Below are 16,651 nucleotides of genomic sequence, written 5' to 3'. Positions count from 1 at the left end.
CCACTCGCCCAGCCCTGCTTAGTAGCACATGCAGTGACAGTCAGCAGCCATTCTTGCCCGTTTCCAGAGTGGAAGGCAGAGCCCACACAGAAGAGCTCTAGGCTGTTTTGAATGCCTAATTTTATTGACTCTTGTGAGTGTACCCTGACTCAGTCTGTCGGCTTGCCCTGATCAGGAGGGGCTTGGAGGAGAATGTCCACTTCCCTTATCCCCGGTGGCACAGTAGCCCTTGGTGGCACAGTGGTAAAACTGCCGCCCTGTAACCAGAAGGTTACAAGTTCGACCCTGACCAGGGGCTCAAGGTTGACTCAGCCTTCCATCCTTCCGAGGTCGGTAAAATGAGTACCCAGAATGTTGGGGGCAATATGCTAAATCATTGTAAACCGCTTAGAGAGCTCCGGCTATAGAGCGGTATATAAATGTAAGTGCTATTGCTATTGCTATTATCCCAGCAGAGCTCAGCTTGCTGTAGCAGATCACTCCACTGAACAGCAAGTGGCTGGACTAGAAGACTTCCACGTTCCCTTCCAACTCTACATTCTGTTATTCTAGCTTGCTGTCATGGCTCAGACCTCTGAGTCAGAAGAGTCAGAGGAGGAGCGGGAGGACTTGGTTGGGAGAGCAGGCTCTAGAGATGAGGTGTGCAGCAGACAGCAGACAGGGGAATCTGAGCAGCTGCAGAGATGAGGGCTGAGGAGACTGATCAGGAGGAAGCTGGAATTTCACCTGTGTTAAGAAGACATCTCAAGAGAAAGGCTCCGTGGGAGACACACAGGCGCAAGATCTCACAGGAGAGGAAATAGAAATGCTGAGTCAGGAAAGCCTGATTGGCTGCCTGTTATCTCGAGCCCTATATCAAGCAGATGCTGTTCCTGAGACAGTACTGTCAGCAACATTGCCTTCTGAAGACAGTGTTCCTTGTACTTATAATTGTTCAACCTTTCTTGTTTCAGCCTGTCCTTGTTCTATTCCTTCCTTGCTCCTTTATTTCAGTTATTGTTCAGTTATCGTAGAGGGGGATACCTAGTTTAGTTTCAAGGGACTTTATTTTGCTTATACTACTTGATCTTTGAGAGTCATTCTTCGCTTTTGTCCATGCAGCTAAGCTGCTACTCTTATCTACAGAATTTCCATCTTGACTCACAGAAGTGGAACTGGAGGGATCGTAAATCCTGTCGGGTCAGCCATGCCAACAGATTTACGACACTTGCTCAGGAGGAACTCCTCTCCCACCTCTCCAGTGGGCTTGCAGGGCTGGAAGTTCTCCTGCCAACGCTCATTCCAACATAACATAGCTCCTTCTGACCTTGAAGTTGTTGAGGGGTGTCAGGATAAACATTAAACCCTCACACAGCAGAGTATGCTCTGGCAGTAAAGAAGTTCAGCTCAAGAAATTATCTTGAGACATTAGGTTGAATTCAAAAAACAAAGATTTATTAAGAACATAAGAACAACCCTGTAGGCATGTGCCTGAAACATTTCGGAGGCCATTGTAAAGGTCTCCGAAATGTTTCAGCACTGGGGCAGTTTTCGATGTTTCGGCACCGGCGGGGGTAGTACTTTAAGGGTGGGGGAGGGTGTACTCACCCCCCCCACTGCGTTTCCCCCACCTGCGCTCTGTAAATTTCAAGCCCCTTGGGGCGGCAGCGTTCCTCCCTGCTGCACCATTCCCCCCGTCAGCCGGAAGTGGCCGGAAGTTGCGAGCGTGCGTGCGCCCTCCCCCGCCCTTAAAGTACTACCCCCGCCAGTGCCGAAGACCATTTGTGCACATCCCTACAACCCTGCTGGATCAGGCCCAAAGCCTATCTAGTCTAGCATCCTGTTTCACACATTGGCCCACCATATGCCTCTGAGAACCCCATGGGCAAGAGGTGAGGGCATGCCCTCTCTCTTGCTATAGCTCCCCTGCAACTGGTATTTAGAGGCATCTTGCCTCTGAGGCTGGAGGTGGCCTATAGCAACCAGATTAGTAACTATTGATAGAACTGTCCTCCATGATTTTGTCTAAGCCCCTTTTAAAGCCATCCAAGCTAGTGGCCATCACCACATTCCGTGACAGAGAATTCCATAGATTAATTACGTGCTGTGTGGAAAAGGTACTTTTGAGACCTTTTGTTGGTCCTAAAATTCCCAACCTAAACTAAACATCACATACTAAGAGAAAGCCATTGAACAACACACAAAACAGGCACTGGCTTTCAATGACAACTGGACAATTCTAATAGAGACCTGTTAACATCTCATCATGCCTCAAGTGGCCAGAAAAGGTTACTGTCATGCTAAGAGCTGCTTTTTTTTTTTAGCATTCTCCCTTCTAATAGGAACTGCACCCATTCAGTATGCAGAGACGTATCTAGGGAAAATAGCGCCTAGGGCAAGCACTGAAATTGCACCCCCTGTCCAAACATCTGACACCCATCTTTTAGATATCTTTACTATAATATCAGCTGAAAAATATAAGTCAAACTCGTTAATCTTTTAAAATTTCAAAAACTATTTAGCAGTAGACGTAGCCAGACCAAAAAATGCTGAAAAACTACAAATTTCAATATGCTGGGGCTCATGAAATACCCAAATACTATTTGGAGGTGTGCCTGGAAAACTAAACAGAAGTGCCTGTCTAATTCTCCACTATGCATTGTAGCATCACTATTACATAAGTTTTAAAAATAAATGGAGAATTTGGCTTTTCCCAGATACTCTGAAAATTATTAAAGGATATGCAGAGCAAACTGTGTCACCGCTTGGAATATATTCTAGTATTTCAGAAAGACAGTTAAAATGAGAGAAAGAGAGCAAGAAACTCCCAGTGGCCTTAATACTAAAGATTTCACACTGAGTCAAAGACAAACTCACCATTAATAGCCATATTATTAAGATACCACATTTAACTCACTTATCATAAGAAGCAAAGTAAATGCAAATGAATACAATCCTAGCTCATAAACTTCAGCTCAGTATTCACAAGCCCTGATTCTCTGTACATAGTGCCAAACTGAATATGTGTACAGTGCCTTATATTATATTAAATTATTATTTTTTTAACCTGTAGCCCCTTTGGGGCGCTTTCTATAGGCCGTGGGAGGGGGGCATCTGCAAAGGTTACCCCTCCCACCGCTGGCCTCTAGGGCCTCGCAGAGACCATTTGAGCATGTGCTGTGGCCATTTTTAAAAATAATTGGTTTTTTTTTTTAATGGCTGCTGAAAACAAAATGGCCACCACGCATGCTCAAATGGCCTCTGGCATGGCCTAGGGCCTCACAGAGGGCATTTGAGCATGTGCAGTGGCCATTTTGTTTTGGGGGGCCATTTTTTTAAAAATTAATTTTAAGAATTTGCGCCCCCTTCAAGTGATGCCCAGGGCACGTGCCCTGCCTGCCCTACCCTAGATATGCCCCTGTCAGTATGTGCCCCCCACCCCACCCCATGGGCCCTGGAAGCATGGAGGAGAGGTGGTTGGGGCCCTCACCAGGGATGCTCAGGCAAAAAGGACTGCTGTTGTAGTCAAGACTTACTGACAAAGGAGAGGAAGACGGAAGCTTATCCTCTAGGCCAGGGATTCTCAATGTTGGGTTCCCAGATGTTTATGGACTTCAACTCCCATAATCCCAACCAAAGGCCACTGGGGCTGGGGATTATGGGAATTGAAGTCCAATAACATATGGGGACCCAAAGCTGAAAATCCCTGCTCTAGGGTCTAGCAGCAGACTAAAGAACTTTGCTTGCTTTGCCTTAGGGGCAGAGCTTGGCTGTAGAGAGAGAAGCTGAGCAAAGTTCATGTGTGTGGGGACAGCGGGCGGGGGGAGGGTAGAGAGAGAGAGAGAAACAGTATTAAGATTGATACTGAATCCTGAAAACTGAGGTTCTATATCTTTTACAATACTGTACTGTATATAGCAGGCTTCCCCAACCTGTGGCTCTCCAGATGTTGCTGAACTACAGCTCCCAGCATCCCTAGCCACAATGAACAAATGTAGCACGATTGTCTCACCTTGTGGCTTGTGATCTTCTGGGTGATGGTGCAAAACCTTACCTGACTTCATGATCTGTTCTAAAATGTCATTCCTCTGCTATGGAGCACCTGATGTTGAAATTGTCCAGAGTCCATGACAAAATGAAGTGAAGCTGACAGGAAGCTTGAGCAAAAGCTTATAATTTGAAGAGAGTGCTCTATTGCACAGAAATTGCACATTAGCAATGAATCAGACTAGTGCTAGTATAGAATTCAAATGCAGGGGGAAGTGTGCTGCCTGGAAGCACCCTTAGTCTTCAAAACTGATTGTATATTAGAAACAACTATTGGTGTTACCTCCCCCGCTTGATAGTCATTCCATCAATTTTCTATTCATCTATTACCATCATGTGGGAAGTTTGCTTCATAATTGTGACATATCAATGGTAAAAGTGGTTTACTTATTATCAGTCTCTACTCCCACTTATAGCCTGATCCTATAGAGATTCTCTCAGTGAGTTCAATAAATAAATTGTTTTGAAATAAATGTGCTTAGTGTTGCAGCCTTTTTCTCCCTGGATCTGTTGGAGGCAGATGACCCAGCTGTCTTGTCCAGCAGCCAACGTAACCATTTTCTTACAGTAGTGCATGGTGGATCACAAGCAAGCAAAGTACAAGTGTTGTGGGCAGGAAAAAGATAGTGTTGCTATACTAGGCTCCCTGGAGTATATTATGTCATTACCATAACTGTATCGTTATGGGCACCACAAGTGCTAAGATAAATTACTTATGAGACACTCTCCCCATGGTTGCCCTTTATCATCACTCAATATATAAGCAGGCTACTGAGAATATTTTCTGTGTAAATGATTCATATGCAGAAATACAAAACAGATTAGCCTTCTGAGACATCTGTGATAAGTGAGAAATGCCTGATATTTACTGTGTCCAAAACATCCAGCCAAGCACAGTTATATCATGTGGCCCCACACGAGGAGTGGGACAGCATCTAAGGGTAGTTACTAGTTACAAGATAAACCCTTATGTTTACATGACTAACCAAGCTTGGGCTCAGCATTTACTATCAGTAGATGATCAGTGCTGACAAATTTTATTCACTCATTCTGCAGCATTTAACAGCCCATGTAAACTGAATGCTATGGAAGTTTCCCAGGCTCACAGAAATATCCCTGAGTGCTTCAAGCTGGCTCCATCTCATTAACTTGAATGAATGGCAGCTGCACTTCACCGTTTCATGTCTCCCATATGTCACAATGTTGTATTCATGGGAATGAAGCTAACTGGACTTCTTTCCTTATGAATTTCCTACTCTGCATCACTCCTTGTTTGTCAGCAATGCACAGTACAAGACCGGAAGGCTCTCCATGAGACAAAGGCTTTGAAAACAAGAGACTAACAGGCATTAACGTAAAATTATTCACTCAGATTCACACAGCAGTTAACAAAGGTAAGCTGCTTGTTTTAAGACATTTATTTTCTCTTTCATGATTCACGTCACACACACAACCTCACAACCAGTTTTGAACCCTAAGTACCACATTCTTTGTTGTTCTTTTCTGCAACACATTTTCATAGCATCATCTCAAAGGGCAGACAAATGTGTCAGCAAATCAAGAGCTGCTTTAATTTCTTGTTGAGGATGGTATTATATTCCATGATTTAGAAGAAAGGGCTGCTTCTGTATATCTCATACTATTTTTATCCCTATTCAAATATTATGTTATGAAAAATGCTGGATTTACAATCTTTAAAGGTTATAGATGTATAGATATAGATACAGCTGAGGAACCAGCAATCAAAATTTCCTAAACATCTCTCCACTTAAAAGATGTGATCAAAATCCCTTTTAGGCTTTATAGGATATTTCCACTCCCCCCCCTACTAATTTGCACATAAAAATTGGGGAAAGAATAGCTTCCTCCCCCAACTTTATAACAGAAAAAGTAGAAATATTGGGCAGCAGTGCCATAGGAAGATGCTGAAAGGCATCATCTCATATTGTGCAGGAGATGGCAATGGTAAACCCCTCCTGTATTCTACCAAAGACAACCTTGGGGCTCTGTGGTCGCCAGGAGTTGACACCGACTCAATGGCATATTTTACCTTTATATTTTTATAGAAAATATACTGTTCTAGTACAAGAACAGGGGAGTTCATAGTGAAACCATAAATTATCACAGAATTGTATACCGTTGGTTTCCTTTTCTGTCGTATTCTTGCTTTTTCCAGCTTCTCAGAACCAAAAGGTTATTTCATCCCTCCTGCTTTCTCCTTTATCACAAATGCACAGTAGGGAATGGATAAATCACCTCACATGTTTTCAGGGACCTGAAGTTTGCCACCTTTTTTTTTGGCACAGTTGTTGTAACAGCTAGATGGCATGCAGGAATTCTAGAGTTGCTGCTTTTCCGTGTATGGGAATATCGAGTATTGGGAAAACTTATGTCTATTGGATTTTTGTCTGGTCTGTACAATTCAGCTATGAGCACTGCCAGGAACAAGCTTGGCAACACCTAAGCCTAGATAAAGCTACCATATGAAAAATGGGTGAAGGGCGGTAGCAGAGCCAGGGGGTGCAAGCCAGTAAGAGGATGTACATACGGTCTGCCACTCTGGTTGTGCTTTTAACTGCATGTGATGGGGGGGGGGGATTCAGCGGTGGAACTCCTCATAACTTGTAGTTCTCCTTGATAGGCAACCCCATCCGTTGAATGTATAGAAATCCTGGCAGGAAGGTATATATGCTCAACCCTATTACTGCCTTAGGCTTCCAAAAACAAACAACAACAACAACAAAAGTACCCACAGAAACCCCGTCCTAAGAAACCTGATCCCGTTGAAAGCCTTAAGCAAGACCAAACCCGGGGGAGTCGATGGCAGCTTTATCTGCGCATGGTTTTTAAGTACCCCCTCCCCAGCCACGAAAAGGAGGGGCTCTTCTCGAACTCCCGAGGGCGGGAAAGGCGAACGTTCTATAAAAGAAGCAACAAACTCGCGGTTGCTTAGGCAACGTCTTTTCTCAGACTCCCCCCAAAGGAATTCGCTTCAGCCGCCGGCGCCATCACTAGCCGGGAGAAGAAGCCGAGGCCACGCCCTCGGCGGTTGAACTTCGCTTCTGGGCTTAAGCCAAGGGCGGGGCTGAAGCTGAGCCATGCGGAGTTAGGGACTTTCCCCCCGTCCCCGGGAATCAGCATTCGCACGTAATACGAAGGTGAGGGGCAGGACCGAGCGCGCGAGAGACAAAGTGGAAGCTGCACAGACTGGAGGCAATGGAGGGATGTCTGTGGCAGGGAAAGTGAAGCGAGCCAAGGTGGCGGGTGGCCAGCAGTACTAGTGCTTTGAAGGGGAACTAGGTCCGATGTGGCAGTCTTTATGCAGCATATGGGAGCTGATAGCACTACGCTTGGCAAACTCCTGAGAAACTATTCTCTCGGTGCGTGTATCATTTACTCTGGCTCTGCCAGGTAGTTTGGTAGTTCAAGAGACAAACCTCAAGCGTTCACATTGCTTCCTTTGGGCACTGGAGAGTGAAGGTTCTGGTATGCAGTATCTGAGGCTGGCTTTCCACCCATTCATGGATTTTACCTGTGATCACCTTGAGCATGACTCTTAACACGAGTCACAGAAGACCGAGCTGCTGCTGGACCTATATCAGCGGTGTGAAGCAAAGTTTTAGCTCGCCATGCCTTAGTGGTTCAGCCTTCAGGCTTGAGAAAAGCGGCACCAACTGAAATTCACAATAAAATCTAAAATTAAACAACAAAGGCATAGGAGACTTGTGCTCTTTTGCTACTGTCTGGTCACACAGCGCTAGGCATAATGGTGAGACAGTTGTGGGTGTCGTGGTTTGCACAGCCAGTTTGTGCACAACCATCTCTTTCAGCCTAGGGGTGTCTCCGGAAAAAAAGAATATTTGCTTTATTGCAGGATATCTCTCTCATTGCTATGCAGTGGTGTCACTCAGGCAGTTGGTGTACTGCTGTGCCCATATTTAGGATATACAGTACCTCTTTTAAAAAGATTGTATAGTGCCATAACTGTAGATCACATTACAAATTATAAGAGCATATGTCCATGCCCTGGGTAGGTTATCATCTCAATTCACTATACATGAAGCAACAGAGGAAGTGAGTGGAGGGGGAGAAAAGGAACAGAGGAAAACCAAGGTTAACATTCTTATTCCAGAATACTTTTTCTGCACAGTTCTCTATGGGGAAAAAAATCTCTGTTACTTGTAAAGGGGATAAAGAGAAACCCATTTATCCTCTCCTTCCACAATGTCCTTCACTAAATTCAGCAATTTTGTCAAGTGCCCATCTTCTGGCTCCTAAATTTTTGGGTTGGCTCCTAGATCCAAAGAAAATTTGTCAAGGGCTGTAGCCCAATATATTTTCTACCCCATGTTACTTTGACTCCAGTCTCGTGCTCAGGTAGAAGTATTTGTTTCTTCACCAGTGATAGTCCTCAGATTTGAACAGCCTGATAGATGGCATGGGTAGTATGCTGCTACAAGGTATCTGCCTTAGGTGACATGCGTTCAGTTTATCTACCGTGGGGAAAACAACATCCTCTCTCTTCATTCACCAGCAGAGAATACAGTCTGAAATTGCCTAAACACTGCCTGAACTCCCCATCTTCTGACATTAAAAGTTGAGTGCATCTGTGAAAATGGGGGAAATTGCTCTTGTGTCCCTGAGAAATGATGATGCAGTGTTGCAACCAGTGAATGCATGAAAAGGTGGCAATGCTTTTCCTCACCATGTTTCATGGCAATAACACAACCAGCTAAGTCTCAAAATTATTTCTAGTACCAAAGCCTATACATGGTTATGCACTAATATAGCAGTAATATAATATAACTTATAAGGGGTGTAGCCACAATTAAACAGGGTGGGCAGATACATGATGCAAGAGGATGGCCCCTGCCCACCAGCTGACTGACAGCTTGCTCATACTATGTTAAATACTGTTAAATACCATTAACATCTGTCCAAATGGTTGTGATTGTTAGGCACCTAAAAAGCACAGCTTGCCAAATACTCTACTTCTAATATTTCTTTTGTGTGTTTGCATAAAAAGAGTTGCAAGTTAGGTTGCATACCGTGTTCAAACTATTGGTTTTCATGTGTTTCACAGTCCATAGAGGAAAAATAAAAGGCCTGATTTCAGGAGATTATGTCCGAAGAGTCAAATAAGAACAAGCAACAAACAGAACAATTAATCAATGATGGTTACAATTCGGTATGTTTATTCTTTAGTTTTAAATATAGTTCTTATACACAATCAGTTTCTTGTAACATGTTGTATTTGTTAATGATGGTTTAGATTTCCTTCCCATTCCAGACCTTGGTCCCTCCAATTCACAGTAACATTTCTCCACAGAATGTATTTCTCCATGCATTTATGTGTAGGGGTGGGAGTGGGGAACTTTGCTTACAGGTATGAACCAGCCCTCAAGTCATTGTGAAATCTGGTTTTCATGTATGCCAGACTAGTCACACAACCAATTCTGACAGCTACTGCATTGAAGTAGTGGGGTGAATAAGCCCTTACTCCTTCCATGAGGCCTTCCATGATTACTCAAACAGAAAGCATGCAGCTGGAAAATGTGACGTTACATCATTATTACATTTCTTCATGTTTGGTCTGCATATTGTATATCCGTTTAGATTATAAATTCCTTTTGTAAGGAGCTTTCTTCCTTTTTCATTACTGATCTCAGGCTATGCTGTGAAAAAATTATTTTAGGAATTATGACAACAAGTTTTTCACAAGACCGCGATGCTTCTTTTCAGCAGTGTAGGGAGCCTGGCGGTGGCCTGCAGATGCCACCATGGCCCCCTGGCCCCGTCCCTCACGTCTGATGTCAGACGTGGGGACCCGGCTAGCCACACCCCGTGCCGGACATCAGATGCAGGGGACGTGGTCTTCCTTCCAAATGGGGCCGCACGGCCCCGTTTGGAAGGGAGATCGGCCCATGCTGCATTGGGCAGCCTGGGCCGGAGCAACTCTCCCTGTCTTAAAGGCAGGGAGAGCCGTTCTGGCTACGCTGCCAATGCAGCGCGGGCCGATCTCTCTCCTAAACAGGGCCACGCAGCTCCGTTTGGGAGGGAGATCAATTGGCCCCTCTGCATTGGCATCGAGACCAGGAGCAGCTCTCCCTGCCTCTAAGGCAGGGAGAGTCACTCCGGCTGCACTGCCAATGCAGTGCAGGCCGATTTCAGCTCTAAATGGGGCTGCACGGCCCCATTTGAGACGAAAATAACCCCCCCCCCCCGTGTGCGTCTGATGTCAGACGCGGGGGGCATGTCTGGGGCCGCGCTTGTGGCCCCTGATTGGTGGCAGCCTGGGTTCTTTGAACCCATTCGCCCAATGGTGGCTCCACCCCTGCTTCTTTTCTACCATGCCTAAGCCACAACATATTAAAACAAAATTACATGTATAAAAGACGAATGACTTTTCTGCTGTGTGAGTGGATTTTACTACGAGTACTGTCACCATAGCCATCTAATGGTACAGCGGGGGGGTTGCCGATTCGAATCCCCACTGATATGTTTCCCAGACTATGGGAAATACCTATATCAGGCAGCAGCAATATAGGAAGATGCTGAAAGGCATAATCTCTTACTGCACGGGTGATGGCAACGGTGAACCCCTTCTGTGTTCTACCAAAGACAACCACAGGGCTCTGTGGTCTCCAGGAGTCAACACTGACTCAGCGGCACACTTTACCTTTACTGTCACTATTCTGCTAAGCAATTGTATTGCCCTGATGGCAAATGAAGATGCCTTATAAAACTAGTCGCAAGGGTTTGTTAGTTGTGAGCCACCCAGAGACAGAAGTTTGAGGCAGCATACAAAATCTGATTCATAGATCGGTAGATAGATAATCCTAACTAGAAGCTTATGCTCTAATTGTTCTGGTTCTTTGGGTTCCCTCAGTTGCTTCCTGGTTCTATATCACTTTTGCTTCAGTAGTATTATGGATTAAAGTGTTTATATGAACATGAATAGGTTTTGAGTAATATGGAAATATATAGCTGAATCCTGAACATGTTTATTCAAATGTAAGTCCCACTGAGAAAAATGGAGGTTACTCCCAGATAATTGTGCATAGGTTTGTAGGGCTAAAGGGGTAATGTTAATTGCAGATCAGAATAAAAGTATAAGTGATAAACAATATCAACATGAAAGGAGGAAAACGTGTGTTTAGAGTTACACATCAAATATTTCAGGTATTTGAACATTTGTAATTAGTGTGAGTGGCCCATACTTCCTGTTGTGTATGATCCTGTTAGATAAAATGTACTTGCATGGTCTAATTTTTTTTTACTAGGAATCTTGTGGTCTTCTAATGTGTCTTAAGTTTACAAAGCAAGAATGCATACTCAGGATCTCTTAAAAATTAGGGTTAGGGTTATATAGAGAAAGTACAGAGTCCCATAAAAACAAAATTTAAAAATGCTCATTTTGTTGGAGAACCCAGACTTGATATCAGACTGCTTGGCAAGTGGCAGTTTAGGAGTGAAGGGTCTTTGGGAAGGGGTGTGTGTGTGTCCCAGGCCTATTTTTCTGCAAACTTTCATGATGTGAGGTTTGTTGGAAGCCATGAATTACATGTGTTAAACCTTGCGTAGTCTAACTGTTCATTCACATAATCTGAAGATGTGTTTAGCCTTGTGTGGCATGCTGCCTGTGCAAATAGCTCTGAATCTATAAATCTTTCAAAAATATCTTGTGCAAAGAGGAGAGCTGGTAAGGGAGGAGAGCTGGTCTTGTGGTAGCAAGCATGAATTGTCCCCATAGCTAAGCAGGGTCCACCCTGCTTGCATACGAAAGGGAGACTTGATGTGTGAGCACTATAAGATATTCCCCTTCGGGGATGGAGCTGCTCTGGGAAGAGCATCTAGGCTCCAGGTTCCCTCCCTGGCATCTCCAAGATAGGGCTGAGAGAGATTCCTGCCTGAAACCTTGGAAAAGCCGCTGCCGGTCTGTGAAGACAATACTGAGCTAGATGGACCAATGGTCTGACTCAGTATATGGCAGCTTCCTATGTTCCTAAAGTGAAACGAATTGTCACATATCTCATGGCAATTTTCTGTTAAAATCTCATTGGTACCAAGACCTCTGTTGGTTGAAGAAGCTATAAAGGAACTGCACGTCACCTTTGACCCAGCAAATTAGGCTCTGTAGAAACCTGGCGTCTGTTGAGAATGCAATCCTCATACCATTCATCACATACACTTCAATTTCACTTGCCTAGTCAGTGCACACCAAATCATTATTTAGCCTTGTTGTATAGCTGTTTCCCTCATAAACATGAAGAAGTCTAACTTGGTTTAACTAAGACTTTATTCAGAAACAACTCAATTTTTCTCCTTCTCCTTTCCCTTTCTTCTCCTTCTCATTTCCCTTTGCTTTCTGACTCCACCCCCACACTCTCTACAGGATTGCTACTAGGACAAAATCACAAAACATAAAATACTACTAGATAGAATACAACGCATCTCTCTCCTTTATAACAACCAGTATTGAACTGATTTAAAATTCAGTGACAAAGTCTTGAAGTCTTTGAGGTGGTCTCCTTTCACACACACACCTCCTAATTCTTGGGGTCTCTGGCACAGAAGCTGTTTGTAATTTTTCTTCTGGTACCGAGGATTGTCATCAGCCCCATCTGTGAGGTCAAAACTGGAAGCAATATCAAAGGCCTCTCCTCCAGCTACTCTCTTGAAATCAGACTCTCTTCCCTCTTATCTCATAGTAGCACTTAGCACTTACATTTATATACCGCTCTATAGCCAGAGCTCTCTAAGCGGTTTACAATGATTTAGCATATTGCCCCCAACATTCTGGGTACTCATTTTACCGACCTCGGAAGGATGGAAGGCTGAGTCAACCTTGAGCCCCTGGTCAGGATCGAACTTGTAACCTTCTGGTTACAGGGCGGCAGTTTTACCACTGTGCCACCAGGGTATGCATGCTGGAAAAGCTTGAACTGTTCACTTTCTTTCCATCATCCAATAGGACAGAATTTCCTCAGATTTCAATCATTTGTTTTGGTCCAGAATATTTGGAACATCCCTTTCTCGCTTTATACGGCAACTGTACTTGAACAAAGTCTCCCACCTGAAACATTTGCTGTTTTGCGCCCATTTCTGATCCACATTCAATTTATAGTTTTGTTGCTTCTCCCTTACCTAGTCATAAATCTCTGCATTCTCAGAGTGAGATGGCAAGGAAAACCCTATTAGTTGTTGCTATTGGGTAAGTTTGATCGTAGCTTTGTGTCCTCTCAGCAGTTCAAAATGTGATTTTTCCTATACTGGAATGAGGAGGAGTATGAATGAGGAGAGTTTCATGGATTGCTTCTTTCCAGGATGGTTGTTGCATAGTAGCCAGTTGTAAACTTTCCATCATTCTTTCCACTAAGCCATTCCCTTGAGGATGGTACAAGGAAATAATCTTGTGTTTTATCCCATGGTTATGCAAGTATTGCTTCATTTCTAATGAGGTAAGCTGAGTCTCATTGTCAATCACTAGTTCTTTGGGAAGTTATTTATTTGATTGATTGATTGATTGATTGATCTATATACCGCCCTTCCAAAACTGGTTCAGCGCAGTTCATATCAAAATAAAAACAAAACAATTAAAATCAAAACTAAATCAATTAAACAATTAAAATCATTTGAACATAAAATAATTTAAAACCAACCAACATTAAAAAATTTAAAACCATGAATCTAATTAAAAGCCTGGGTGAATAATTGTGTCTCCAGTGCCTTTTTAAAAATTGCCAGAGATGGGGAGGCTCTTATTTCAACAGGGAGCGCATTCCAAAGTCCAGGGGCAGCAACGGAGAAGGCCCATTCCTGAGTCGCCGCCAAATGAGTTGGCAGCAACTGCAGATGAACCTTTCCAGATGATCTTAACAGGTGGTGGAGCTCATGGTGAAGAAGATGTTTAAGGCTTTATAGATAATAACCAGCACCTTGTATTTTGCCTGGAAACATAGCAGCAGCCAGTGTAGTTCTTTCAACACAGGAGTGATATGGTGTCTCCTAGATGACCCAGAGACCAACCTGGCTACCTCATTCTGGACCAACTGTAGTTTCTGGACTACGTACAAAGGCAGCTCCACATTGAGCACATTGCAGTAATCTAGCCTAGGAGGTTACCAACATATGTACCACCATTCTCTTGCAAAAACTGCAGCCATGAACTGGGTCATCTTATTTGTAGTAATGTTGTCAGCAAATGAAACTTCTGGCCACCTGGAATAGTAATTCACCATCACTATAACAAATGTTTGTTGTGTGGATTGGTTATCAAGAGGCTCCAGTTATATTCAGAGCAAGTTATTCCTGGGGACCATTGGGATACTCTACTGGAGTCAAGGGGGTGGTCTGTGATTTGACACATGCAGCAAAAGCCATACAGTGCCTGATTACGTTTTCATACCTGTTCACCAGAAACTTTCTCTGATTCCCCTTTTAGTCAAGCTCATGCCCAGGTGACCTTTATGGGCAATTTTGATCACATTTGGTTGTAAGGAGGTTGGCACCACCAAACAATCAGTGCTCACCACCAACTCATTGAGAAGGGACAGCTCACTCACTACATGCATGTATGATTGAAGATATTTAGTTACCCTGTTTTTGTTGGGAATTCTCTCTGGTAAAAGAAACCCTTTTTCATTATAGCAGAGTGCACAGAGGCACAACACAGAGGAATTTAGTTAGGCATGCGTATATGCGGAGAGTAAAGTAACTTGGAGCCAGTTCATAGTTTCAGATGGAAGGAAGAAGGAAGTCCCCTGAGAGTAGCAATCTACATTCCAAAGGGATGGTGTCAGAGCAGTAGATGACCAATGTCTTGACCCTCTAGCCCTCTGACTCACTAGTCTGTTTTCCTGTGTCATTGAGACAAGAGACAGCATATAGTCCTTCACTTCCAACAGTTTTTGCATAGTGATTCATTAGTTATGTAAAGTTTAAGTTCAGTAATATTGGGCAGCAGCGATATAAGAAGATGCTGAAAGGCATCGTCTCATACTGTGCAGGAGATAGCAATCCTAAAACCCCTCCTGTATTTTACCAAAGACAACCACAGGGCTCTGTGGTTGCCAGAACTCACCAACTCAATGGCACACTTTACCTTTAAGCACTTGATCAGCACTGAGGGCTGTTTTCCATTCAGAAGACATGATCACTCCATGAGTGGATGAAGCTCTTTGTGCAATTAATACTCCTTCATCCTTTTCTTCTGTGATCTCCTCTTGGCCTGGAAGTGGAAGTTGAAATAAACAATCTGCAGATGTATGCCAAATACATGGCAGGTATTCCATCTATAAATCAAAGTCCATAAGTCTCGTGATTCATTGGCTATTCTTGGGGTTGCGTGACTTGATCCCTGAGTAGTAAATAAAGAAGGTAGGGATTTATGGTCTGACTGTAAAGAAAAATTTTTGCCCCACAAGTAACCCCTGAAGTGCCTCACTGCCCAGAAACATGCTAGAGCTTCTTTTTCAATGATAGAATACATCTTCTCAGATGCAGTAAGCACTCTGGAAGCAAAGGCAGCTGTAAATTCCTTGTCCCCCTTTTTTGCTGGGTCAGCACCCAAACCATATTCACAAGCATCAGTAGTTACAATAGTGTGCCTGTTGGTGTCAAAAGAAGTGAGAGCAGTGCTTTCAGCAACTGGCCGGCCTGACAGTCTGAAAACAGGGGCATAACTACCATTTGGCAAGGGGAGGGGGGGCCCCCCAGAGGCACATCACATGACTCCCTGCCCACCCATGTTGCACCCCCTATGAATTATGTTGCGTCTCTTGGAGATCGGTAGGAGCAGAGAGTAAAAGAAACTCAATTCAATGTGAACTAAGTATTCACCGTATTCATAATGGGGATGTGAGTGTGAGTGCACTATATATTGTGAAGTATGTTTGTGTGTATATATCAGCGGGGGGCCCATTTTAAAATCTTGTCTCTGGGCCTACTCCAACCTTGCCACGCCCCTGTCTGAAAACTAACCTTGCAGGATGCATCCCAGTTAAATGCTATGTTCTTTTTTAAAAGAAGACACAATGGAGCAACATTTGAGGCAAATTGTCTAACAAATTTAGGGTAATACTCACAGAGTCCTAAAAATGATTGAAGTACATTCTTGTTGGATGACTCTGGTGCTTCCCAAATAGCTTTCACCAAGTCTGTTGCGGGATGTGTGCCACTCTGAGATATTATGTGTCCCAAGTACCTCACAGAGTATGTGCAAAACTTACATTTCTCTGCAGAGATAGCAAGTCCATATTGCCAGAGTTTTCTTAAGACTTCTGTTCTGTCAATTTAGCATCATTCTCCTCAGTAGTTTTGCCATACACTAAAATGTCATCCTGAAAGTAAGTGATGCCATCCATAGTCCCAAAAATTGTATACATGTACTTCATTCTTTGAAATACCAAAGCTGCAGAGACTAATCCAAAGGGCAGTCTTTTGAATGGAAAAAAGACCCTATGGAGTAATGAAGTAATGATTACACTCTAAAATGCTACATTTTATTGTAATAGTCACACTATTGCTTATTTGTACAAGGTAGGCATTACTCTTTGCTTAGATCAGGGTTTCTTAACCTTGGGCCCCCAGATGTTGTTGGACTACACCTCCCAGAATCCCTAGC

At 43.7% G+C, this 16,651-nt stretch overlaps 1 protein-coding gene across 11 annotated transcripts in view; it reads left to right on the top strand.

Annotated features, from left to right (window-relative positions):
• The first annotated feature begins 5,252 nt into the window (after positions 1-5,252).
• AGBL3 (AGBL carboxypeptidase 3) overlaps positions 5,253-16,651 on the top strand; it is a 93,573-nt gene continuing 82,174 nt past the window's right edge. For 4 of the 11 annotated variants that reach the window (XM_053252810.1, XM_053252807.1, XM_053252817.1 and 1 more), the window contains exons 1-2: positions 6,995-7,184; positions 9,110-9,214. In XM_053252810.1, coding sequence (XP_053108785.1) covers positions 9,149-9,214 — 66 coding nt within the window. In that variant the 5' untranslated portion in view covers positions 6,995-7,184; positions 9,110-9,148. Of the gene's footprint in view, positions 5,421-6,993; positions 7,185-8,794; positions 9,215-16,651 lie in introns of those variants that run through there. The other 7 variants (XM_053252819.1, XM_053252814.1, XM_053252813.1 and 4 more) reach the window with 4 other exon arrangements.

This window comes from Hemicordylus capensis, chromosome 5 (assembly GCF_027244095.1).
Source record: "Hemicordylus capensis ecotype Gifberg chromosome 5, rHemCap1.1.pri, whole genome shotgun sequence".
Taxonomy (NCBI): domain Eukaryota; kingdom Metazoa; phylum Chordata; class Lepidosauria; order Squamata; family Cordylidae; genus Hemicordylus; species Hemicordylus capensis.
Note: the sequence above shows the minus strand (reverse complement) of the source record. Positions and strands in the feature narration are given on the sequence as shown.